Here is a 26,038-nt window from a genome sequence, read left to right as displayed (position 1 = left end):
CTTTGTGGATCACCACCCTGGGTTAAAAAAAAAAAAAAAAAAAGTAGTCAGGCTTCCCTTTCTTTCGGTGCCGTTGACCGCCTGCGAAGAACAGGATCCTCGCAATCCCGAAACCTCAGCAGCCCGAAGGCCTGGTTTCAGGCTCAGTCCTGAGAGCCGAAGGGTCTAAACCCTCATTAGGCGTGGGGCGGTCGGGGAAGGAGAGCTCAGTGTCCCAAAATATAACTCCACCAGCAACAGCAGCTACACACCGACTGCCGACTGGTCGGGTTGAGCACCCAGCGCACTGCCCTCCCTCCTGCCGGCCCGCACGCGCACTCTCCCCGCGGCTGCCCGCCCTCTTCTCACGCCCGGGACGCGCCTCCCTCCCTCCCGCAGCCCAGTCCCGCCGGCTCCACTCTCCGCAGCCGCCTGCTTCGGCCAGGCCGGGTCAGAGCTGAGCATGGAACCCGGTGAGCCCCGGGAGCCCCGCGAGCTCGGGCCGGGAGCAGAGACCGCCGCGGCCCCGCACTGGGAGGAAGCCAAGACTTTCTATGACAACCTCGCGCCCCAGAAGAAACCCAAATCGGTAAGACCAGGGCATGGGTATGGGGCAGGGCAGGGTGAGGGTCACTCTAGGAGGGGTCGCCAGCCCTTCGGGAGGGACCCGTGGTGCCCCTCCGAGAAGGGACGCAGTTCCTCATCACCAGCATATGCCAGGCCGTTGGCATAGGCTCCGTTTTATTTTGAGAGCTCTGGTCGGGTGTTTTTTTATCTCGGAACTCCGGTTCACGCCAGGATCCTCCTCCCCCATGCTGTCATCAGGGCTCAGCTCCGGGCCTCGGCCCAGCCAGGGGCACAGGGACAGCACTTGTTGGTAAAGCCGGTCAGTGGCAACTGCAGAAGCGCCGAGGCTCAGGTAACCGGACTCTAAACCCGGCTGCTTGCTGTGCGCTCCGGTTACTGCCATCCTGCGCACCGGGCTCCGGCTTGGCTCGGGGTGCCAGGCTCCCTGGGTTTTAAAAGAAGGGAGCTGCACTGGAATCTGCGCTCTGAGCTTAGGGCTCTGCGTCCCTGGCTCTGGGGTCCCAGCGCTGGACTGTGCCCCATCTCCGGGCTCTGCTCCCCTCACAGGGTAGCCCTCGCTGGGATCAGCGTTTCTGCTACCTAGGTGGTCGCCTCAGCCCTCCAGGACTCACACAGAGGAGGAGTCTCCTCTCCGCTTGGTTCCTGGGCCTTGCTCACTCCAACTTCCCTGATATCAGAGCTTGGAAAGGGGATGGAGGATGGAAGCTAGCTCAGAGCATCCTCCAAAGAGCTACAAACTGACTTTAAAGCACCCTGCTGCTTCCCTCCAAAGACCCCTCCCATGAGGCCCACCTTGTCAACAGTCACTCCCTGCTGCACCTCCAGTCCTGCTCAGCAGTGCGGATTGAGAGAAGAATTAGGCTGAGTCCCTGCCCCAGGAGCTCACAGAGACCCTAGATATGATGAATGCCCAGGTGAACTCCTTAGCAGTGGGAGCATAAGGGAGGCAGTGACCCCCTGACCCCCACCAACTCAGGAAGTCTTGTAGAGGTGGCTTGGTTTGAGCTGATCTTAAAGCTTGAGTAGGTGGACCTTCCCAGACAGGGAAACAGGTTGAGCAAAACACACATGGTGGATGTCTTTGAAACTGAGTGAGAAAATAAAATGCAGGATCTTTAGGAGAGCAGTTGGGAAGATGCCAGAGACCCACAGAGGGTCTTGAGTGCCACATTAAAAAGTCCAGATCTTATTCAGTGGGGTTAGAGGTCTTAAAATTAGGCTCCATGAAGACCCATGTTTCAGAGTGTCTGCTCACAGATAAAGTCAATTCATTTTCTTTCTTCCTCAAACTATGTTTTACAAAAGTAAAAATATGTGATAAAACTCAGCTCACTCAAACGTGTTGTTGGACATTTTAGCACCTTGGAGACTGCCAGTGTTACCTTATGCTACGGGTTGATTATCCCTTTTAGCAAACCTCAGAATAAAGCTTTTATGGTGATTTGTTTAACAGAAGAGTATCGTGAGATTGCTGACAACTGTGGTTGAGTTTTCTGAGGCTTGTAGTTTAAAATAGAACAAAACAAAAAAGCCTTTTTTACCATTCGAAGCCACTTATTGGTATGAATCAGGACTTTCTCAATGCTGTGCAAAAACCAGCAAATTGAGACATAAACAAACTGACTAGATGATGAAGTTTAAATTCTCACTGGTCTCCTGTATTCATTGGTGGACATTAAATATAAATATACCACGAACATCTGAATACGTAATACATTTGAATCATGTGTGTGAAAGTGAAAGTCACTCAGTCGTGTCCGACTCTTTGTGACCCCATGGACTGTACCATGAAATTCTCCAGGCCAGAATACTGGAGTGGGTAGCCTTTCTCCTCTCCAGGGGATCTTCCAAATCCAGGTCTCCCACATTGCAGGTGGATTCTTTACCAGCTGAGCCACCAGGGAAGCCCAAGAATACTGGAGTGGGTAGCCTACCCCTTCTCCAGGGGGTCTTCCTGACCCAGGAATTGAACCGGGGCCTCCTGCATTTCAAGCAGATTCTTTATCAACTGAGCTATCAGGGAAGCCCTATTGAATTCATAGTATGAATTTATACCAATAAAATATGGTACTACATGGTTTACATGTTGGGGCTCCCCCCAAAAAAGTTTATTTGTATCAAATGTCAACCTACTTTTTAAACAAGTATGAAGACCATTATGGAGCTACCACAGGACTTTTCAACAAGGGATTAACTTGATTCGTTTTCATTTTAGCAAGGTCGCTTTGCTAAAGTGAGGCTGTTTGTGGATGGCTTGGAGAGGGTGTGCCTGGTAACAGGCAGAGCAGTGAAGAGGCTGGTTCCTGCCTGGGGAGGAAGCTGGACTAATGTCACAGCCTGAGGGATGGAAAGAAGGGGCTGGAGACTAGGGTGGTGAGTGGGGCTCCCCAGTCCGTTTCCTCCGGGAGCTCAGGCCCAGTCGTCACGTCTCAGTCAGTCCCTGGGCCTTGTTCTCTGGGAGGCAAGGAGACTGGCAGCTTCCTGGCCCCTACTCCTTCCTGTGGGAACCCCTCCCCCCACTGGCTATTCTGGGGGCTTTGGGCCTCCTGGGCCCCATGCTGGTCTGGCCTAGACTTATTCTCATCCCCCCCGCTCCTGAGTGAGTTAACCCTGAAGGTCTATATGAGGCCCTCACCTCAAGAGGTCAGAGGACTTCCTCAGTCCAGACCTGTCTTGTTCCCCTCTCCTCCAGCAGTTCTTCTGCCTCTAAGTCCTTCTAGAAACAGCAGTTTGTGGCCGTGTTCCTATCTTGGGCCCAGCAGGCAAAATCCCAGGGTCTCAATGAGAGCTCCTTGGGCAGACAGGTGGGGCCAGGTTGCCCTGCCTGATGCCTCAATCCTTGTCCCTGAAGCAGGAGTAACCAGCCGGTCCCCCAACGCCACTCCAGTGAAAGACAGAGAGAGCTGGAGGGACCTGGCTTCTTGGAGTCCAGAGCTCCTAAACTGAGACCTTGGTCTGGCGTAGAGGATCTTTCTGATTCACAGTTCAGTCCAGTGTCTGGACTTCTTCCTGATTTCTGGTGGAACTGCCCCTAGGTACACCTGATGGCATTTGACAGGGTGGCTTCCCTCTGGTGCTTGGCTTCTCCCTAGCTCCGAGCAGCCCCTTTCCCCTGTTCTTTCAGCTCTCCCTGGAGCCTGGACAGGCTGTTCCTCTCTCCCAGCTGGGATCTGAATTTCCCACAGCAGCTAAGGCCCTCTAGGCCCTTAGACTCCTCCTCACTTGTACAGAGTCAGAGCAGGCTAAGCAGGAGAGCAGGGTACCATCCTGGGACTCTCCATTTTGGGGGTAAAGAGTCCTACCCTTAGAAACCTCCGTCTGAAGGCATAGTGCCCCTCACCAGTTCCCCCAGATCTGGAAAGGGAAGGCAGCGGGGTAGGGAAGCATCCAGGACAGTGGAGGTAGCAGGGGTTGGGGTCTTCCAGGAGTGATGGAGGAGGGGAGTAGAGGAGGGTGGTGCTGGTGTGTGGACAGAGGCCAGAGGCTTAGGATCTTACCCTGGCTCTGCCGTGGCTTTGCTGGATGACCTCGAGTAATACTCTGCCCGTCTCTGGGCCTCTTTCCCCATCTGTCAAAGAAGGAAGTGGAGACTCCTGGGACTGAAGCAGCTGGGATCTTTTTCTTGCAATGGCCAGAGGTGGGATGCGATGGGATCTGGGCAGGTCAGCCGGAGAAGACCCAGGACACAGCAGTCTGGCAGGGACTGTGGGACAGAAAGTGAGGAGCGAGACCTTGGCTGGCTGCCTGGGCTGGAGCGGCGGCTTGGGAACCTGCCTGAAGGGGCTGGGAGGGCAGCTGGCTCTCTGTCCTTGAAGGGGTGATGGGCCTGTCCCTGGGGCAGGAAGTCCAGGGGGGCGAGGCAAGCTCAGCTCCTGCCTTGAAGGCCAGCAGACCTCCTGGGTTTATGAGAGCAGGTCTCCCCACCCGCCCAACTGTACCCTTACCGTCCCAGGCCATCCCTCTATTACCCCTTTTCTTTAATTTTTACCTTCCTTCCTTGAAGGCTCACAGTGGCTAAGGGGGTTGGGAGGTACCCAGCCCAAGGACACACACAGACACTGGGGGTGGCTGGCAGCTGACAGAGTTACTGGGCTGAGCCCCAGACGACAGTCACCTGTCGTGCCAACACCTTAGACTCACCCTGCTGGCCCCACACACTATCTTGACTGGGGTAAAAGTCAAATGCAAACTGAGGTCTGCCTCATGAGTCTGGGGACTCTGGTCTTCTGTTCCTACTTTGAGGTTCTACAGCTTCACTAGCCACTATGGCTACTTAAGTTTAAACTGATTAAAATTACATGCAATTAAAAATTCAGTTCCTCCTCCTCACTGGCTGCGTTTCAGCCACACGGACTGCGCTGGACATTTCCATTTTCACAGAGAGGCCTGTTGGACACTGTCCCTCTAAAGGAAGCATGGACCTCTGCCTTGGGGACAGATCATAAGCCCCCTGGGGGCGGGGTCACATCTGTATGGTCCCCCGCACAGTGCCTGTCACATAGTCATCACTCAGTGTGGTCAGCTGATTGGGAGCCAGGCTTGACTCCAGAGAGAGAAAATGGGATTGATAGCGTGGCTGCTAGGGCTGTTAGGAGCAGGCCACAGTGCAAGGTCCGTTTATGAGCCTTGCCCCCAACTGAGTCCCTGCTTCCTCATCTGTCAAATGGGAACCGTGGTCCCAGGATTGCTCAGGTCACAGAGATGTGGTGGGACTCTCTAGACAACTGTGAGTCCCTTGGGGACCTGCATTCTCATCCTCCCCAGGAATTATGCAGGGTCCAGCTGCTGCCTGTGGTGGCATTCACCTCTCCCTATTCCACTGGAGGTGCTGAAGGAGTTCTGAGACTCTCATGGGCCCCTGAAAGAAGGCCTTCTGGAATCTCGCACCTGCCTACTCTTCTGGGCTCAGCTGCACTCTGCCCCCCTGCACAGGGCTCTGCTCACCTTTGTGAAGGCACGGCGTGTGTTCACAGCTCCTCATGCCTTCCTCCACCCCACTCCTCCTTCCGGGCTCTGCTGAGATACCACCTCTCCCATAGCAGCTTCCTCTGAACTTTACTTTCACCTGGTTCTAGCATTCATTTCAGGCCCTTTTGCACCTCTGTTTACCCATCTTTCTCCCCCACCAGCTTCTGACTCTCAGGGCAGGAGCTGAGTCTCTACCAGGACCATCCTCAGGCAGAGCCCAGGTGCTTGGCACAAAAAAACAATAATAAATGTTTGTCAAGCCTGCGTCAACTCAAACAGTATTCTCTAAGCACCTACTATATTTCAAGCAATTTGAACAGATAAGGGCACCGCAATGGAGTTTCTGGTTCATGTTAAATTTGTTATGGCAAATACTGTCTTTCATTAAAATAAATTGCTTAAAAGTTCAGAGACTATAAATATTTACTGAGCACCTACTATATGCTAAGCACAGTTTGGAGGACTAGAGATACAATAAATGAACACGATAACTCTGGTTCTGGCTCCCTCAGAACGTAAGCATGGTTCCTGTTTCTAGAACTCTGGCTAGAAATGGAAATAGTTAAATAAGCAATTGCGCTTCCCTGGTGGCTCAGCGGTAAAGAATCCACCTGCCAATGAGAGAGACTCCAGTTTGGTCCCTGGGGTCAGGAAGAGCCCCTCGAGTAAGAAATGGTAACCCACTCCAGTATTCTTGCCCGGGAAATCCCATGGACACAGGAGTCTTGTGGATTACAGTCCTTGGGGTCGCAAAAGAGTCAGACACGACCTAACAACTAAACAACAACAACAAATAAGCAATTATCTATATTAACATATATACATATATAGTTGTTATCAGGGGTTTATTGAAAATATTACAGCAGAGCAGAAAGATTCAAACGGCTCCACATGGTGTTTTGAAATTCATCCCAACTGTGGGCTGAGTGACCAGCAGATTGGACAGACTACCAAAGTCCAAGAGATTCAGCATTTCCTTAGTGTCAAGCATCTACATCAATGAATTATACTAAAAGGAAAAAATTTACTAAATTTGCTAAAAAGGAAATCGGTAGGAAATGTTGCAAGCCCATAAGGGACAGTTTTGTCAAGATGACATGACAGTTGAGTAGAAGCTGGCTGGATGGGGAGTCAGGGAAAGAGCAAATCAGGCAGAGGAAACATCCAGTGTAAAAGTTCAGAGAAGGGGTTGGGGAAGATGTGCTCAGACATGAGAAAGGTCAGATAGAGCAAAGCAGGGTAATGAGAAGGTAAGAGAGGAGACAGAGGTAGGAGTCTGTCATGAAGGGCTTCCTACTCCATGCTCAAGCCTGCTGATCAGAGTGTGAGAAGAATTTGATGCCAATGGGTGCCTGTGTGCTAAGTCACTTCACTTGTGTCTGACTCTTTGCGACTCTATGGACTGTAGCCCACCAGGCTCCCCTGTCCATGGGGTTCTCCAGGCAAGAATACTGGAGTGGGTTGCCATGCCCTCCTCCAGGGGATCTTCCCGACCCAGGGACTGAACCTGCGTCTCTTACATCTTCTGCATTGGCAGGCAGGTTCTTAACCACACAGAGGGCACTACTGAAGGGGCTGGGCATGATCAGACCTGAATTTGAGAAAAGTCCCCTGACAACAATATGGACCACATATTGGAGGGAATAAGAGATGGTGATGGCCATCTCTTATTCTCTCTTACCCTGTCTTAGGGAAGACAGGAAGAAGTGGATGGATTCTAGTAGAGTGGGTAGGTTTTGGTGACTGATTGAAGGGAGAAGGGAGCAGAGAAAGAGGGAAGACTTGAGGTTGACTTCTGGGCTCTGGGCTGGGGGATGAGCGGTTGGTGGTGCGGAGCACTGAGATGAAGAAGAAGGGAGAGGGTGAGGTTGAGGGTGGACAGATTGCTGTCCTTGGGAACTCAGCCTTGGGCATGATGAGTTTGAGTGTTTGTTAGTCAACTGGGCAGTTAGAAATAACAGTCTGGAGCTCAGAAGAAAGATCTAGGCCGGAGACAGATTTTCTTCTATAACTGTCATGCTTCTGGGCACCCTTTCTTGCCAGGGGCATGTAGCTCCAGTTTTGTAACGGGAACCTTCTGAAGACCATCTTCAGCATCGATCATGCTTTAGCTGCTTACACTGTACTCATTTTTCTGCCGTGTCAAGCTGGGCAGCTAGACCGCAAACTCCCCGAGGACATGTGCCTCCCACCAGATTGTCCTCCTCCTTGGGGAGCCGTCGTCTCCCCCCAGTCCCCAGCTGGGTCCTTCACTGAGGGGATCCTGATCTACATCTGTCCCTGCCCAAGACTGGGCTCCTTAGGGCAGAGGCTGGGCCTGGGATCTCTCCCTGCCCCAGTTCCCAGAAAGGCTGGTACCTGAGACCTGCCTCAGGGAAGTCTGAGGGTCGACCCCTTGTCCTGCATCCCTGCAGCCCAAGCCCCAGAATGCCGTCACCATTGCTGTGTCCTCCCGAGCCCTGTTCCGCATGGACGAGGAGCAGCGGATCTACACGGAGCAGGGCGTGGAGGAATACGTGCGCTACCAGCTGGAACACGAGAACGAGCCCTTCGGTCCTGGACCAGCCTTCCCCTTCGTGAAGGTGAGGGGCAGTCCCACCACTGGCCATACAAAGCCTTCATGGGCATTAGCTAAAAGCCCTCCCATGGGAGTTGGGGTTGGTAGATTACATTTAGGATGGATAAACAAGGTCCTACTATATAACACAGGGAACTATATTCAATATCCTGTAATAAACCATAATAGAAAAAATATAAAAAAAGGAATGTATAAAAAAGTATATTCTGCTGCAAATCTTGTTATAATTTCAGACATAGTATTCATCCAAGGAACACTGTTGTTGTTATTTTAATCTTTATTTGTTCGGCTACACCGGGTCTTAACTGTAGCATGCAAACACTTACTTGTCACATGTGGGATCTAGTTCCCTGACCAGGGATCAAATCTGGGCCTCCCTGCATTGGGAGCCCAGAGTCTTAGCCAGTGGACCACCAGGGAAGTCCCCCAAAGAACACTGTCTTTTATTACAGATTAACTATTTAGAGAGAAACCTAATAATGTAACTGAAAAATACCTTGATCTAATACACTGAACTATTTCATATTTTGTATTTATGATTTATCTACCAAATTTGCTTTCATTTATTTAAAGAAATCTTAATTACTTCTTATTAAAAAAAAAAAGAAAAGCACTCCCATAGGGGTTTGAGTAAAGGAAAAGAGTCCCCTCTGGGTAGTGCTACCCCATAGGAGCGTGACTTGGCAAGGGGACAGCCACTGTGGGAAGAAGAGTCCTCCCCATCCCCTGAACAAACACAGCCCCACTCCAGGGAACCAGCTTAGTGCATGGAACCTGAGCTGAATTTCGACGTCCACTCACCCTTTTAGTGAGGCGTCGAAATCAAATAATTTATATTATTGAGTGGACAATAATCAACCCATACAAGGACAGAGATTAGGAGGTGATAGTCAATGTCCACTGACCTGACCTCGAGCCCAGCCCCTGACTTCCCCTCCCCTCCCAGCACTGGATCCCAGCCCACCCCACATCCCCAACCCTGGCTACTAACACCGGGCATCAGTCCCTGGGGAGTCTGAGCCCTAGGACCCACTTTCCCATCCAGGCTCTGGAGGCTGTGAACAGGCGGCTGCGGGAGCTGTACCCTGAGAGCGAGGACCTCTTCGACATCGTCCTGGTGACCAACAACCACGCTCAAGTGGGTGTCCGTCTCATCAACAGCATCAACCACTATGGTGAGCAGACAGCTTTGGCCATGACATGATTCCTAGAGGACCCCCAGGGCTGGCATCACAGCTCTGCAGGGTGCAGGTATGCCTGCTGGAGTCTTAAGCCCCGTGGGGTTCTGGTAAATAGGCTCTTTCAAAAGACAAAACAACCCTTCCCCTAACTCGGATCATAGCGTTGCCATTTTCAGGGTGTTAATACTCCCATCGTGGCTGATGTCAAGCTATCCATAACTGAACAATCTAACTGTCTCCAAAAGTCCCTGAATGTTTGACATTTGGCCCTTGTAAGCTGGTACGAGCCAGCTCCAGCACATCCTTGCACAGGCCCCACTCCCTTCACGATCCAATTGGATATTTGCTGCCTCTGTGTCTCAGTTTCTCCTTGCAGTGGGGCTGACAGGTCTTACAGGGCTGCTGGGAGAGGCAGGTGCAGTCGTCAGAGTGAAGGGACTTTGTGTCTTAGTCCAAACTCTTGATTGAAAGTAATGGACCCTCTGGAGCCAGCCTTAGCTCAAGAGAATGATTCTTACTAGGTTATTGGAGTGCCTCTTGGAACCACAGGGAAGGAAGTAAAATTGAGCCCAAAGGGCCTGAATCCAAGTACTGGTAATCTCTCCAGGGCTCTTTTTCTCTCTGGACCACAAAAGCCCTGATTTCTGCTTCTCTCAGCAAATCCATTCTTTTTTTCCTTTGTTGTCTCTTTTTTCTCTTTCTCCAAACCATGTTTCTTCAATATGGCCCCAATTTACAAGTTTACGAATCCTTGTTTTCAGCAATCAAGAGAACCAGTTGGCATTGTTTTAATCCTAATTTCAAACTGTTGGAAGCAGGGGTGATATTAAAAATATTTACCCACTTTGTGACACAAGCTCTGAGGAGTCAGGATGGACACCACCTGTGGTGCTGAGGCAGGGTCCTGAAAGACCCCTGCTGTGCCCTTCCATGGTGGACCATCCTGTGTGAGGGGCTGGGGCAATGATGGGGTAACTCCGTGGGTTCAGAGCAGCAGCTGTTGACTGACAAGCAAAGTTTTACAGTCCGCACAGACGTGGGTACCAGGTGACTATCAGCCCAGGCTGGAAGAGAATCTGACTGGCCCAGCTTGAAGCAGGTGCCTACCCCAATACAGTCAACTACGATCAGGAAGGATCGACCACAAGCCATATGGCTGGGGACCTGCCTTTGTAGCACTGTGGTTCCCTGACAAGGGGATGTTACTGTGAGCCAGGCAGCCCCTTCAGAGATGCAGTCATCCCCATTTCGTGGATGAAGGATGGGGGGAGCTCAAAGAGGGTGAACGCTGACCTAAAATCACTCAGAGAATCACTCTGCTGCCCCACCACCACTCAGAACCATTGGCATCCATTGGACACGGAGGGACCACTCTGAGGTGCTGAGGGTTGACCCAGACATCACCTGGCTCCTCTCTACCTCCTCCCCAGACCTGTTCATCGAGAGGTTCTGCATGACAGGCGGCAACAGCCCCATCTGCTACCTCAAGGCCTATCACACCAACCTCTACCTGTCGGCTGATGCAGAAAAAGTGCAGGAAGCCATTGACGAGGGTGAGTCAAGCTGGAGAAGGAGAGTGTGGGGGATCTGGCAAAGAGGAGTGTGGGGAGCCAGCATCAGAGATGGGCAGCCTGGTCCTAAAGCTCTGAGCAGGCGCTAGGGGTTGCAATGGTAACTGGAAGGGCAGTACCTCCCTTAATTCCTATGGCCTGTCCTGTAAATCCTGAGAGCAAGGTCCCATCTGTTTCACTCATTGCCCATCCAGTTCCCTCTCCCACCTCCTGCCCTACCATGTTAAGCGTGCGTTTACTTATCCATATCACCCAGCTGTCAGTTTCTGTGGGAACCCGCTTTGCAGCCCAGAAAGCTACTCCCTTCTAAAAAAATCCTCCAGATCAGCAGGAGTTCTGATTTCTGTGTGACCATGGGCAGCCTCTATCCCTCTCTGGGCCAGTGAGGAAGGAGATCAGCACTTTTCCAGCAAAGTGTAGAGCAAAGTGAGTCAGTTATACATATATTCATTCTTTTTTGACATTCTTTTCTCATATAGTTCTCACAGAATGTTGAATAGAGTTCCCTGGGCTATACCGTAGGTCCTTGTTGGCGCTCTGTCTTATATATAGTACTGTGAGTATGCTCATCCCAAGCTTCTGATTTACCTCTGCCACCAATATTTCCCCTCTGGCAGCCAAAAGTTTGCTTTGCAGCCAACAGTGTGTTCACTTACCTCTTCCTCTCTCATGCTGTCTCCTGCCTAGAAGCCTGGCCTCTCTCCCTGCTAAGGCCTACTCACCTGAGCTGCTTGGGGCTCCAAGAAGCTTTCTTTAAGCCCAAAGCAGAACCCACTTTCCTAGACACATGTCACACCCTCTGGTTGGGACCTTGGCACTGTCCTGCCTGAGTCCCTCTGTATGTCTTTAAGTTAAGCCCAGGCTGGGGAGCAGGGCATAGTCAGGAGGGAGGCCCTGCTCAAGATCAGATGATTCTGGTTCAGCCTGGCTTTGGCACTGGCAAAGCTGAGAAGGAACCTGTCCTGATGTCCAGGGCCTGAGCTTGCTTACAGCATCCTCAGGCTTAGTGAAGGTGAGGTGAAGCTGGCATTTCTCACTCCTCCCAAAGCTCTGCCTCTGCCCAGGCCTACGGACCCTAGATCCCCAAAGAGCAGGGCTGACGTGGCCTTTGGAGAGGTAAAGAATCGAGGATGGGCTGAGCACACTGCCCAGGTCTCCAGCCTCCTGAAACTGCTCTCTGTCATCCAGTGAGCTCTAGTCTGGAGCTAGGGTTCGCAACAGGCATACTGGACCCCATGGAGAAGTCCAGAGTCTGTACACAGAGTCACATGTCATTAGTGCTGCCTCCCACGGCCACCCGCGTTACCCCCGGGAAACTTTAAAGACCAGGCAGCCCTAGGTAGGGCATGTAGGGGTGGTTTACCTGCTAAGTCGTGTCCTATTCTTGCAACCCCGTGGATTGTAGCCTGCCAGGCTCCTCTGTCCATGGGATTTCCCAAGCAAGAATATTGGCATGGGTTGCCATTTGCTTTTCCAAGGGGTCTTCCCAACCCAGGGATCAAACCAAGGTCTCCTGCGTTGCAGGCAGATTGTTTACCATCTGAGCCACCAGGGAGTAGGGCATACCTGGCTGCAGACTAGGGGGTGCCCGCAGCGCCCCCACCCCAGACTGAAGCCTGGGATCCTTGGACAGAGCTGAAGCATCCTTAATTTTATCAGGGTCGAGAGGGTGAGGGACTTGCAGGAACCAATAGTAAGAGAGTAACTGAGGCCCAGCCAGGGTCAGGAGTCCTTCCTGTAGGTGTACATGAGGGGCCTGTGAGGAGCCCCAGGAAAGACAGTGGTGGCTTGGGGGGCCCTGCCTTCTACCAGGACTGATGTTCAACTGTCCATACCAGTATGGCCTTGCTAAAGTATCGAAAGGCCCGATACTGATTGATAAAGATTAATAGCTCCTGCCCTGTGCCTTCCAAGTGCCCTTCTGTTCACTGGGAGCCCCTTCCCACCAGACCCTTCCTCAAAGCAGCAACTAAAGGGGAAACCCTGGCTTAGGCTGGGCTCCTCAGAGCCCTACTCAGAGATAAAGCTACTGTCCATTCTTTTTTTTTCTTGGCCTCACTTCATGTAGCATGTGGGATCTTAGTTCCTCAACTGAGGATCAAACCTGCGTCCCTTACATTGGAAGCGCAGAGTCTTAACCACTGGACTGATAGGAAACTCCCTCCACCGTTCACTCTTCCTGGCCTGTTTTGTAATATTCTGAATATTGTTCCTCCTTGGCTGGGCCCTGAGTCCTGGGTGAGGCAGATGGGGCAAGGATAGGGTGAGATAGCCCTCTCCTGGCCCCGCAGGCAGCTGAGGCAGGTGTCGTGGCGCCTATTACCTAGACGAGGGGGAACAGTCTTGCCTGTCTCCATGCAGGGATCGCAGCGGCCACCATCTTCAGCCCCAGCAGGGACGTGGCTGTGTCCCAGAGTCAGCTGCGCGTGGCCTTCGACGGGGACGCTGTGCTTTTCTCGGACGAGTCAGAGCGCATTGTGAAGGCCCATGGGCTGGACAGGTTCTTTGAGCATGAGAAGGCCCACGAGAACAAGCCTTTGGCCCAGGTGCTCCACACACTCCTCGGAAACCCTGGGTGGAGTAAGGAAGCTCCCCAGAACCTGCCCTTGGCTGGAACCTCCAGCCCAGAGCCAAACCCCAGGCTCAGCCCAGAATCCAGCCAGGGCCCCTCCCCAGGCCTCCAGCGCTCCTTTCTCTCACCTTGACCCCTGGCTCCCTTCAGTGAACTTCTACCTCTTCTTTGAGCCCCCACCCCTCTCATGACATTCCTAACCCCTCTTTGAAGCCCCCATTCTCTCTTGAAGCTGCTCTCTGAAGCCCATGCCTCTTTGCAGCTCATTTATGAGGTCCCCATACCTTCCCTGGAGCCCCCATCCTCCTGCTAAATTCCCATCCCCTCTCTGAAGGCCTCTATCTTCTTCTGGGTCTCCATCCCTTCTCTAAAGTCCCCATCTCTCTCTGAATGCCTCACCCTCTCTCTCTGAAGCTGCCCCTCCCTCTCTGAGATTCCCCCACCTCTCTGAGCAGGGTCCCGTCCTCTCAAGAAGCCCCCGATTCCCTCACTGGAGGAAAGGAAGAGCCTGACAAATGTCCCTCCTCGGGGCAGGTAGATCCAGCTGGTGTGGGGTCTGGGGCAGCCCATCTGCTCTGGGTCATACCACCCCTTCTCACTTTCAGTCTTCCATCTATTGGCCAGGGGCTCGGAGATCCTCACTCACCCTCAAACTACTCAGAGTCTCCCTGAGAGCAGAACACGACCTAGAGCTGGTGGAAATCCCCTGGGGTTGGAACTACTGGGATTCTCCAGCCCATGGGGAGCTCCTGTCTATGCTTTTAACAAAAATCTGGGTGCTCAATTACACCAAAGTCCCTCTCTCCAGGAGCTCAGCTGGCTGTAGCTATGACCCCTGAGTATTCATTTCACTTCCTTTCTTGTTGGTTCCTTCCTAAATCCTTAGGAATCCAGAGCAGGACAGTTTTTTTGTTTGTTTGTTTGTTTGTTTTATACTAAGTGAGAGGCAGAGCCCCAGGAGACCTCTGCTTTCCCCAGGTCACGCAGCAAGTGAGGGGTCTCCAAGATTAGAAGCACACCTTTCCTGATCCTTTCCCTGACCCTGTGAAACTGGAGCATGACCCTGTGAGCCACCCACGTGCCCCAGGAGCAGGGTCAATACTGGGCAGTGACACACTGGTCTGTCTGTCCCAGTAGTCTGCAACCAGAATCCATTCTGTTTGAAGGGTGCCCATGCCATAGTTACTAAATATTTTTAATCTCCTCCCTGCTGATGAGCACAAAAGCCACACTTAGGACAAGACACCCATATACCTGGTGGGCTGCTGTAGTAGCAGGGGCCCAGGTATGTTTTTTCAGTCACAGCAGTGTGGACACCTAGAATGCCATGGGTACCTACAACCCAACTGATGCACGCAGTGGCCCGAGCAGGCAGGGCGGAACTGAGAGATTAATAGGGATCCTGCAAAACACTCCAACCACAAACAGCAAGATCTTAGTGCTGTAGGGAGGAGCCCAGCTGGTGAGGGGGCAAGTGTTTGGGAGACGGGTAAGCTCACAGCGTTCCTTTGCCTTCTTGCAGGGCCCCTTAAAGGGCTTCCTGGAGGCACTGGGGAGGCTGCAGAAGAAGTTCTACTCCAAGGGCCTGCGACTGGAGTGTCCCATTCGCACCTACTTGGTGACAGCGCGCAGTGCAGCCAGCTCGGGGGCCCGGGCTCTCAAGACCCTGCGCAGCTGGGGCCTAGAGACAGATGAGGCCCTGTTCCTTGCAGGAGCACCCAAGGGCCCCCTTCTGGAGAAGATCCGCCCACATATCTTCTTTGACGACCAGATGTTCCATGTGGCTGGGGCTCAGGAGATGGGTACGGTGGCCGCCCATGTGCCTTATGGCGTGGCTCAGACATCCCGGCGGACCTCACCTACGAAGCAGGCCCCTCCTGCGCAGTAGCTGAGCCAGCAGCCTCGCTGACTCACAGGCATGGTTCCCTGTCATACATGTCGCCCGATGGACCCTTCTGGTTCCTCACCTCTCTGCTCTTCTGCATGTCTGCCCTCATCCCTGGGAGTGAGGTACCTGTAGGAAACTGCAGACAGGGCCAGCATCTTCACCAGCCCTCCTTTTAGGCAAACACTGTGCCATGATCCTGGCTCAGAAAGTAAGACTGTGCAGAGTAGCTGGGTTTCAGGGGGAAGTTGATGAGACTGAGGGTGGGAGAGTCAGAGCAGCCAGGATGCCTCAAGGGGGGCTTCTGAAACTAGCTCAGTGTAGTACAAAGAGATGGGATCTGGCTTCTAAGCTCTGTCTTGGCAAATTAAGTGTATGACTTTAAGTTCCCTTGCAAGGGACTCTAGGATGAAGTGACCTCCCCCCGAGGTGCGCTGGTGAACACTCCGTCCTTGCAGGAGCCCCTGCAGCCCCTTTGTCACCATTTCCTGGGGGAGAACGCTCACTGCTTGATGAGTCAGTTTCCCCATCTTCTAGGTGGTCTTCAAACTCTCCTTTAGTGGAAGAAGCTTGGTTTTTATGAGATTGCCCTCTTCGATGGAAGCATTGTGTGCCAGGGCTGCTCTTGATATACATGGCACTTTTGTACAAGTTACAGAAGGACGAGGTCTTTGGAATGAATTACGAAAGGAGAACTGTTCCTGTGAACTGACCCAGACCACACTGGGGTTCACAGCTTGGTTAGCAGGATATAGGCTGGATTTCAGCCCCTGCTGGCTCCTGAGCCCAGAGGCCTTTGTCAAATGGGCAAGATATGCGCAATCAACCACAACCACTTCCCTACAGTTTTACGCATTTGGGAACCACTGGGCTAGATGGCCTGTCTGCTTCCTGCAATCCTGTTTTGTCATCAAGGGTCCGCAGCCAGGCGCAAGAATTTGTGGAAGGAGTGAATTTAACCTGCATGCAGACTCTGCTATGGCCAGCAGGGGGCACTGCCCGATCAGTGCTTCCTTCGCTTTTGTTTTCCAGCCAAATTTAATTTGTTCCTCCCTGCCAAGTCTCTCATCTCAGTCTTTACTCCCTCCGTGCTTGTATCCTGCTTTGCTGCCAAGCAGCCCTGTTGGTGGAGGAAGAAGTGGAGAACTAGTATTCACCATTGTGAGCTCAAACTCAAGGAAGAAAGCTCAGTGACTGAAGTGGGAGGTCATCCAGGATTAGCCCGAGGGAAGGCCTGCCTGGGATGATGTACAAAGTGTGAAGAGGTCTGGTTTGGGTTGTGATTGATTAGTGAGGAAGGAGCTGAAATGTGCACTAGCAAGCTTCTCCAGCACCGGGATTCTGAGTGGAGGTGGTGAGCTCTTTGGCTCTAAAGATGCTGTACAAGAGACTCCAGGGTGAGGTGACTGGTGAACTTGCAGGAGCCGCTGCAGCCCCTTTGTCACCACTTGCAGGGGAGAACTCTCATTGCTTGATGAGTCAGCCTCTTCCTTTGCTGACAAGCCTGGCTCTCTCTGGAGAGAAGGTGGGAGCGCCAATGATTAATCCCACAGGAAGATCCAAAGGGGTAAGCAGACATCAGTGGCGGGGACTGATTGTCTAGCTCCCCAGGGGGATTCCCAGCTGTGAGCAACCACTTTATGAGGCAAGCCAAAGGTGCTATTGGAGGTGTATGCAGGGGAGCTGGAATGCTTCTGGGGACAGGGAAAGGAGTGATGGGCAATGTGGAACCTGTCCTTTGTCCTTTTGAGGACTCAGCCCAGGGTCCGAATGGCCCAGGTTCTGGGCAGTGTAGGGCATAGTAGCAGAGTCAGAAAAATAACCCAGGAGGGAGAACAAAGTGAGAAGACTGAGCTGGCTCTGGAAATGAGCAGCAGTTTGTGTGAGAAGAGTCCTGGGCTCGGCTGTCCCTCTCAGTGCTGGAGCAGCCAGGAGTCTGACTGTGCGGAGGAAGGGTAAGGCTGTGCCGCGGATGGGGAGTGGAGGGGTGCTGAGGCAACTCTGCTGACGCCTTATCGGGGAATGGGCAAGTGATAAAGGTGTCCTTGCACGAGGTCATTCCCAGCCACAGTCAGGATCCTTCCAGCCCTCCGGTCAGAAGACCTGGTTGGGAGCTCTTTCCTCTGCCGAAGCTCAGCCCAGCCAGAGATACTGCGAGGCCTGAGGACGACCTCGAGGAGATGAAAAGGAAGTGAGGGAAGGAGCTCAGCCCCAGTCACCCTTGCTCTTGGCCAAACCACACCAAGGCCTTCTGCCTCGCCTCCCTCTGGGGTCAGAATCACCACTTGGATAAGCCTCCAGGGCTCTCAGAGCCAGCCGGTAGCCAAAAGAAGCCTGAGAGGCTGGGCACAACCGAGGCTCACTGCCTGGACTAGGCTGAGTGACCAGGGTGGACACGTGCACTTCGAGGGCAGCAACAGATGTCACCTAATTAAGATACACCCCAGGGACTCTGAGACCAAGAGGTCTTGCCTCTAGGACCTCGTGATTACAGGGCTGATTCTTCCAGGGCTCTCAGGAAGCAGGAAGATATGATGTGGAAAGCAGCAAGATAAGGTGCGCTAAAAGCTATCTATTTCACTGGAGCACTGTTAATAGACTTGGATAGCCCTGGGCAATGAGAGACACGAGGGTCCAAATTCTATAATTGAAACCATAAATGAGCATTTCAGGCCTGGAAAAGAGCTTTCAGTGGCTGCAATAAAAGGCCAGAAGTCCTGGGGGCAAGCTGAAGCAGCTGCCAGACACACCTTCTGATTGTTTCAAGTGGTGAGGAGGTGTGCTGGGGAGAAGATTGTTTATTGTGTCAGCAGGCAAATTAAAAGTGAATGTGAAAGAGGAGAGTGAAAAAAGCTGGCTTAAAACTCAAGATTCAAAAAACAAAAATCCTGTCCCATTCCAAAAACAGTGTCCAGTCCCATCACTTCATGGCAGATAAATGGGGAAACAATGGAAACAGTGGCAGACTTTATTTTTGGGGGCTCCAAAATCACTGCAGATGGTGATTGCAGCCATGAAATTAAAAGACGTTTGCTCCTTGGAAGAAAAGCTATGACCAACCTAGACAGCATATTAAAAAGCAGGGACATTACTTTGCCAACAATGGTCCATCTAGCCAAAGCTATGGTTTTTCCAGTGGTGATGTATGGCTGTGAGAGTTGGACCATAAAGAAAGCTGAGTGCTGAAGAATTGATGCTTTTGAACTGCCGTGTTGGACAAGACTCTTGAGAATCCCTTGGACTGCAAGGAGATCCAACCAGTCCATCCTAAAGGAAATCAACCCTGTATATTCATTGGAAGAACTGATACTGAAGCTGAAACTCCAATACTTTGGCCACCTGATGCAAAGAGCTGACTCACTGAAAAAGACCCTGATGCTGGGCAAAATTGAAGGCAGGAGTAGAAGGGGACGACAGAGGATGAGATGGTTGGATGGCGTCACTGACTCGATGGACTTGTATTTGAGCAAGCTCTGGGAGTTGGTGATGGACAGGGAAGCCTGGTGTGCTGCAGTCCATGGGGTCGCAAGGAGTCAGACACGACTGAGCGACTGAGCTGAACTGAGGCAAATTAAAAAGCCATACAAGCACCGGAGCCCCTGGCCCAGCCAGGGACGGCAGCGATGGAGCAGAGAGGACACAGCTCCTAACCAAAAGCATGGCGCTCCTGCAGAACATGTCCCAGGAGATACTTACAACCAAGTCCCAGACCCAGTGGAAACTGCCACTTAGTTAAAACAGAAGCCGTTACTACGCACTGAGACTTCCAAGGTCACTGCAAAACAGTCCTCTCCGTTTTCTGAGAACCCAGTCATAGCGACGGGGATATAGCAGAAGATGCCAGAGGAGTTGAAATCAGAAGGAAGTCTAAATCCAAGGTGGATTCAGCATTATAATGATATTCAGCTGGTGTGCACCAGTCCAGCCAAACTGGTGCTTATAATACTGAAATGCCTCCATAACAGTTATAAATAGCATTGTCCTGAGCCCCTGAGTGCCCCCTCCCCGTTGCCTCAGCTGCCCTGGCCCCTCTGTCTTCTCACATTTCAGCAGAAAGGGGCTGTGGGAGCCTATGCCAGCATGATGGATGGCCGGTGTCCACTCTGGTGGTCTCCCGGCTCTGCTGGCTTAGAGAGGTGAAGTGAGTTGTCCAAAGTCACACAGCTGGGAAGTGGCAGCAGGAGAACTCAAGCTCATGTCTGTCTGATGCTGGGAATCAGGCCTTTAACTCTTCTGCCAAATGGCCCATCCATGTGCTTAGATGTGACACTTCTTAACACTGGACAGTCTGTTGAACGTATTGACTCCCCTGCCTGGCAAAATGACACAATAGACTTGAGTGGGTACATCTTTGTTGCAGCTTCCCAAACAGCGAAGAAGAATTTAAGCTAGAATCAAACATTTGCAGACTTTCTGAAGCACCTCCAGACACCCCCATGTTCTGTGGAACTCCGCATGTTTGGGCTGATGCTGGGTTTGGCAAACTGTGGTACCTTGGGCCAAATCTAGCCCACCTGTTTTTCCTTTTAATGATTTTTTCTTATGTCTGGCTGTGCAGGGCCTCGGCTGCTGCGTGGGGTTTTCTCTAGCTGCGGCAAGCAGGGGCTACTTTTTAGTTGTGGGGTGCGGACTTCTCCTTGTGGTGGCTTCTCTTGTTGCGGAGCAGAGGCTCTAGGGTGCGTGCAGCCTTCAGTACTTGCAGCACGTGGGCTTAGCAGTTGTGGCTCCAGGCTCCAGGGGGGGCCTTTGGCAAGTGCCTCAACTTTCCTGGGATTATTTTCTCCCCTCAGTTGCATCTGACTCTTTTTTATCACCCCATGGACTGTAACCTGCTAGGATCCTCTGTCCATGAGATTTCCCAGGCAACAACAATGGAGTGGGTTGCCATTTCTTTCTCCACCTACCACCTGCTTTTGTAAAGAAATTTTATTGGAATATAGCCATGCCCATTTGTTTACATATGTCGTCAGCATTTGAACTACAGCAAGAGAGTTGAATTGCTTCAACAGAAACCAAGAAGCTGAAAATTTTCCTCTGGATCTTTGTGGAAAGAGTTTGCTGACCCCTGAGTTAAGGCAAACATCCCTGGGCTACTCCTCGTGGGAGAGACCAGCTTACATCCACCTAAGCATTCAGAGGTAGAGGCTGGCTAGGTTGCAGAGGAGGGCAGCATGAGTGGGTTCTGTGCCCATCTGCAGTCATCATCAGGGGTTGTAGGCATTGAGAATCTTGATGCTAAACACTGTAGGCCCTTAGCATCTGAAGGCTGAAGATTTCAAGGTCTGTTTTCAAGTGCCATGGCACATAGTAATTTGGAATTTCGATGCACACATATGATTTGATTGCTGGGTGAGGGGTAGGGAACAGGACCCCTGGCTAAAGCTGAGCCCAGCTGGCTGGCTAGTATCTGCTCAGCACAGCTGTGTGGTTCTCAGCTCATGAGTGCCCCTGAGGAGTTTCTTGAGAAGTGATAAGTGCTGGTAGATAGATGGGCCTTAGGTAAATATTAGTTTGGGATAAAGTGAAGTGCCCCCTGTTGACTTAAGGACCTTGATCTAACGAGTCCTCCACATGCTGTCTGTGAAAGCAAGAAATAGCTCTTCACAGAGAGGATTCCAGGGAGAATTTCAGCTGGCTCAGAAGTTACTGATCAAGTAAGATAAAACTCAGGTGAAAGCTGGAATGACAGTTTTCTTGTGGTTGTGAGAGGGTCACAGACATACATACCCTTATGCTGGAATTGTGGATCAGGAGAAATCTGGAGATTTAGGAAACGGCAAGTGGTGCTTACTGCCATGGTTGCTGGCACTGTGGCACAGTAGAAGGATACCCTTCAGTGCTAAGCGCAGACCTGGCTTCAGAAGCCTTCTCAACGCAGCATTCTAGGCAGCCACCACTGGTGAGCTGGAGTTGACACGAAAGATGAAAAACCTGTTTTGCCATCCCTATTGGTGGTGGATATTGCTCTCCAGTGGGGTGTGCAAGGCCCTGAATGTTTGTTCTCTGATGCTGTGCTGCAACTCTGAGGATGCCAGGGTCTCACCTGGCTAGGTGAGAGGAGAGAAGGGAGAGAGGGCGGAGAATGGCATCCTGTGTTGGCAGCTTCCTTAGAAGGGGTGCCTGAGGACTTCCCTGGTGGTCCAATGGTTGAGAATCTGCCTGCCAATGAAGGGGACGCAGGTTCGATCCTTGTTCTGGGAAGATTCCACATGCTGTGGGTCACCTAAGCCCATGCGCCGGAACTACTGAGCCTGCGCTCTAAGGCCTGCGGGCGGCAGCTACTGAGCTTGCATGCCCTAGAGCTGTGCTCTGCAACAAGAGGAGCCACCGCGATAAGAAGCCGGTGCATCACAATTAGAGAGTATCCCCCACTCCCCACAACTAGAGAAGACCTGGTGCAGCCAAAATTGAAATAAAGTAATTTTTAAAAAATAAAAGAAGAGGTGCCTGAGAAGCAGTGTCTCAGGTTTCACCGTCTTCAAGCAAAGTACAAATGCTCCTCCTACCAGTAGGGGGCACTGCAGGCCAACACTCTGCTGCTGGCCGTAGTTTCTGGTTTTCTTTGCTGATTATTTTTCTCCCCTTCCCTGTTACTTGGTGCTGTGCTGGACTCCTGCAAGTAGCTTAGTCAAAAAGGACTTTGGGTGCTTTGAAGATGTTCGTTAAACATACCTTTGTGATTAGCTGCTCTTACCAACAACCACTGTGATGGTGTGTATGGACACACTCATATGCACGTGCAACAGGACAAAAACAGCACATGTGCATGCTTTTTGTACATGTTGTGGTTTTGTGGGTTTGTATAATGTTTTGTGGGTGTGTATAATGGGGCAGATTACTCTGCTAATGACTGAATGTGTGTGTGTGTGTGTGTGTGTGTGTGTGTGTGTGTGTGTACAGGATGGTTATCTCTGTTAACCAAGGGTCCTGGGTATACTGATGGCCAGCCCTGCTTCCTGGGACTAGTCCTGGCTCTTCCTGTCATCTCATGGGCGTTTGCACATGTGCAGCGTGGGGCCCTCTGAGGCCAGGCCCCTTATCTATTTCTCCAGCTTCTATTCTCTGGCCAACAAGGTCTTGGCTCCTCACCCTCTGCCTCCCACCCTTCATCCCTGCAGCCTTAGAGACAAAGTGGTAGAATCACTCCTGAATGCACCTGCCTCACCATCTACATTTATTTCTTCCCTTCTCTTGACAGTCCCGAGGCCAGCATGTACAGTCGGGTAGATTGTGGACTGCACAAATGCAGATGGAGCCATTCACACTGTGAGTGATACCTCCTAGGCATCTATAAGAGCTGCTAACAGTACCCAGCTCCCCTGGTCATCTCATGGCCATAGCTAGGAAAGCTGCCTTCTTCCCTGCCCTCCTGGTCCAGCCTGGCCTAGACTGGGACTGTCCTCCACTTGGGTGTTCTGGTCTGATCCAGAAGGGACTTACCCTTGGCCTTGATCAGGAAGTATCTGATGGGTCATCCCCCAAGAGGGCTTTGGATTCAGTTTATGAAAATGAAATATGGCTGGCAACTTTTCGGTCACAGACCAAAACACTGCAGACAGGAGCCCTGACTTCCACACTCCTGGCCTGCAGGTGAAAACATCTTCACGGGCCAGCTGTTAAGATGGGTCTGCTGTGGAATTAGGGTAGAAGCCTCAAGGCTGGGCGTGTAGCTTCATCAGATAGAAAATGATGAGGTTGCTATAGACTGGACGTCTGGGCCAGGGCACAGACTCTGACGCCTCCAAGGGCCAGGCAGGAGACATGAATGAGCAAGAGGATTAAGCAAGGACTGTAGCAAAATGGGGAACACAGATACTGTCGTCTGACACGGTTGCTGCTGTGTGGGAATGTGGGCTGCTGTTGCCAAATATTCCTCCCCATTTTCCAAGAGAAGCTAGAAATTTGGACTTTTAAATGTTGGCAGCTATTATGAATTTAGAAAACACTGTGCGTGCCAAATAAAACACATCTTACAGGCCCAATCCGGCCTTTGAGTTTCCAGTTTGCACCCTCTGACCCAGGCTTGGTGAATTGGGTTTTTCAGAAACAAGTAATTAAGAGTATGAAGATATAATACTCAGACTCACAGAGCTTTGGATCTTTAAGAGACCCTGGAGATAACCTGGTCATACCCTTGTGTGTTTTAAACTGTACATATACACTCCTTTATTAACAGTACACACATCTCTGGGCTTCCCAGGTGGCGCTAGTGGTAAAGGACCCGTCTACCAATGCAGGAGACATAAGAGACACAGGTTCGATCCCTGGGTCAGGAAGATCCCGTGGAGGAGGACATGGCAAACCACTCCAGTATTCTTGCCTGGAGAATCCCATGGACAGAGGGGCCTGGCAGGCTCCACTCCATAGGGTCACACAGAGTCGGACACAACTGAAGCAACTTAGCTTGCACACACACATATCCTTACGTTCTAGTAGAAGTGTTAGTCGTCCAGTCGTGTCCAGCTCTGTGACCCTATGGACTGTAGCCTGCTCGGCGCCTCTGTCCATGGAATTCACCAGGCAAGCGTACTGGAATGGGTTGCTATTTCCTACTCCAGGGGAGCTTCCCCACACAAGGATCGAACCCAGGTCTCCTGCATTGCAGGCAAGTTCTTTACCATTCAAGCCACCAGGGAAGCCCATATCCTTAAGCTCTGATTTCTACTCACAAACATCTTGGTACCCCCAATTTAGAAGAAGATTTAAAATGAAACCTCTACACATAGTGGGCTTGTGTCTACCTGTCAGAAGCCCTATTTTATACCATTTGTTTTATGATAGGTCTGCTTCAGTCTTTTGCAGACACGGGCTGCCCTGGCCATCCTTATAACCTGGCTTGTCTAGGTTGCTTTCCATGGTAGATCTGTAAGTGCCTCCTTAAACAGGTGGAGCCTGTGTTTCGTCATCTGTGGGACTTCCCTGGCCTGGGGGTGAGACCGCTGGCGCGTTTCCCAGCATGACCCCTCCATGGTCTGCCCTCAGCCCTCTGCAGGCCCCAGCCCTGTCTGGCTCTGTAGCATTGACCCAGTCATGCAAGAAAGGGTGCTCTGTGCTTGCTGGCATGGGCTCCTCTCACTGCTCATGCTTGTCCTACTCCTAGTGTTACAGTCTGGCCTTCTGCTTCTTAAAAGCCATTCAAATAAATAGAGGACTTTTAAAATAAACTTATGTTGCCTGCTGGTCGCCCCCTCACAATTGTTCTCACCAACTGGCTCAGGGTCCCTTCAAGGAATGCCAATAAAGGGACTCCCCTGGTGATCCAGTGGTAAAGAATCCGCCTTCCAATCTAGGGGACGCAGGTTCGACCCCTGATCAGGAACTAAGATTCCACACGCTGCTCGGAGCAACGAAGCCTGCACACCACAGCTAGAGAGCCTGCACTGTGCAAGGAAGACCCAGTGCAGCCAACGCTTTTAAAAGATTAAACAAGGAAATGCCAGTGAGGACCCATGGAGTGAGCAGGCCTGGTATCTGCTCCATCCTTGAGTATCAGTGCCTTTCCATGGACTCTCCCCACCCACTTGAATGCCAACTTCCAGGGAGATGGTGTGAGCCCATCAGAAGGCCAGCTTCCTCCAGCAGTGCTCTCGGTGTGGACCCAATATCCCCATCTGAAACTACCAAGTGGCAGGGAGGGGACGGAGTGGGAGGAAGAAGAGGAGCTAAGAGAGCATGTGAGCTGCAGAAGGAAGGGAGGGACTCAGATTCCAGCCTCGGCCCCCACGTCATCTGTCCTCCAGCACCTCCGCCCCCGCCCACAGCCCACGCAACCTAGGGTACCTCTCTTCCACTCCATCCACCACCTTCATTTCTGCTGCACTCGCCTTTACAACTCTGTCTGCGGAGGCCCTGTCCAGGCTAATCTCAAACACAACTTTCTCAGCTAGACTCCCTCAAAACTCTGTGTATCGAGGGACCGATCACTTCCTCCCTCGAACATTATTTATGTCCACGCTTCTTTCCCCCATAGCCCGACAGAGCATCTTCAGCTTCGGTTTTGGGATCTTCCAGCCTGAGTAGCTGTCAATCAACATGCCCATGGCTGAACTCAGGGCTGATGGGACTGGGCCAGCTGTTTGCAGCCGAGGTTGTTTCTGAGCTGGTTGTAAAGTATTTTGACTATCTCTTCTCAAAAGGAAACCAAAGGCACGAGAATCTTATGGCAGATTAGTTTATCTGTTGCTATGTAACAAATTACCCCAGTACTTAGCTGCTTAACACAACAAACATTTGTTATCTCACAGTGTCCATGCGGCAGGAATTCAGGAGTAGCCCAGCTGCGTGGTTCTTGCTCAGAGTGTCTCGTGAGGTTGTTACTGAGCCATCAGCCAGGCTGCCATCATCTGAAGGCTTGACTGGGGATGGAGAAGTGAAGTGAAGTTGCTCAGTCGTGTCTGACTCTTTGCGACCCATGGACTGTAGCCCACCAAGCTCCTCTGTCCATGGGATTCTCCAGGCAAGAATACTGGAGTGGGTTGCCATTTCCTTCTCCAGGGGATCTTCCAGACCCAGGGATCGAACCCAGGTCTCCCACATTGCAGGCAGACGCTTTAACCTCTGCACCACCAGGGAAGCTGGAGGAAATGCTCAAAAGATGACGCACTTGTATGGCTATTGGCAGGTGCTCGCAATCCCTTACCACAGGTTGCCTGAGCGTTCTCACAACATAGCTGTTTGCTTCCCCTAGAGTAATCCAAGAGAGAGTAAAGCAATTCT

The 26,038-nt window shown here is 51.7% G+C and overlaps 1 protein-coding gene across 2 annotated transcripts; it reads left to right on the top strand.

The window, feature by feature from the left end:
- On the top strand, positions 295-23,580 carry NT5C1A (5'-nucleotidase, cytosolic IA). 2 transcript variants are annotated; one of them, XM_018042176.1, is made up of 7 exons: positions 295-568; positions 7,950-8,117; positions 9,159-9,288; positions 10,725-10,847; positions 13,227-13,411; positions 14,960-15,239; positions 22,521-23,580. In XM_018042176.1, the coding sequence occupies exons 1-7, from the start codon at positions 443-445 to the stop codon at positions 22,547-22,549; spliced, it is 1,041 nt and encodes a 346-aa protein (XP_017897665.1). In that variant the 5' UTR covers positions 295-442; the 3' UTR covers positions 22,550-23,580. The 2 variants fall into 2 exon arrangements, with proteins under 2 accessions (XP_017897665.1, XP_005678715.1); XM_005678658.3 differs by lacking the exon at positions 22,521-23,580 and having other exon boundaries at positions 14,960-18,208.

This window comes from Capra hircus, chromosome 3 (genome assembly GCF_001704415.2).
Source record: "Capra hircus breed San Clemente chromosome 3, ASM170441v1, whole genome shotgun sequence".
NCBI classification, from domain to species: domain Eukaryota; kingdom Metazoa; phylum Chordata; class Mammalia; order Artiodactyla; family Bovidae; genus Capra; species Capra hircus.
The sequence above is the reverse complement of the archived record's forward strand: the minus strand, read 5'-3'. Positions and strand labels throughout refer to the sequence as shown.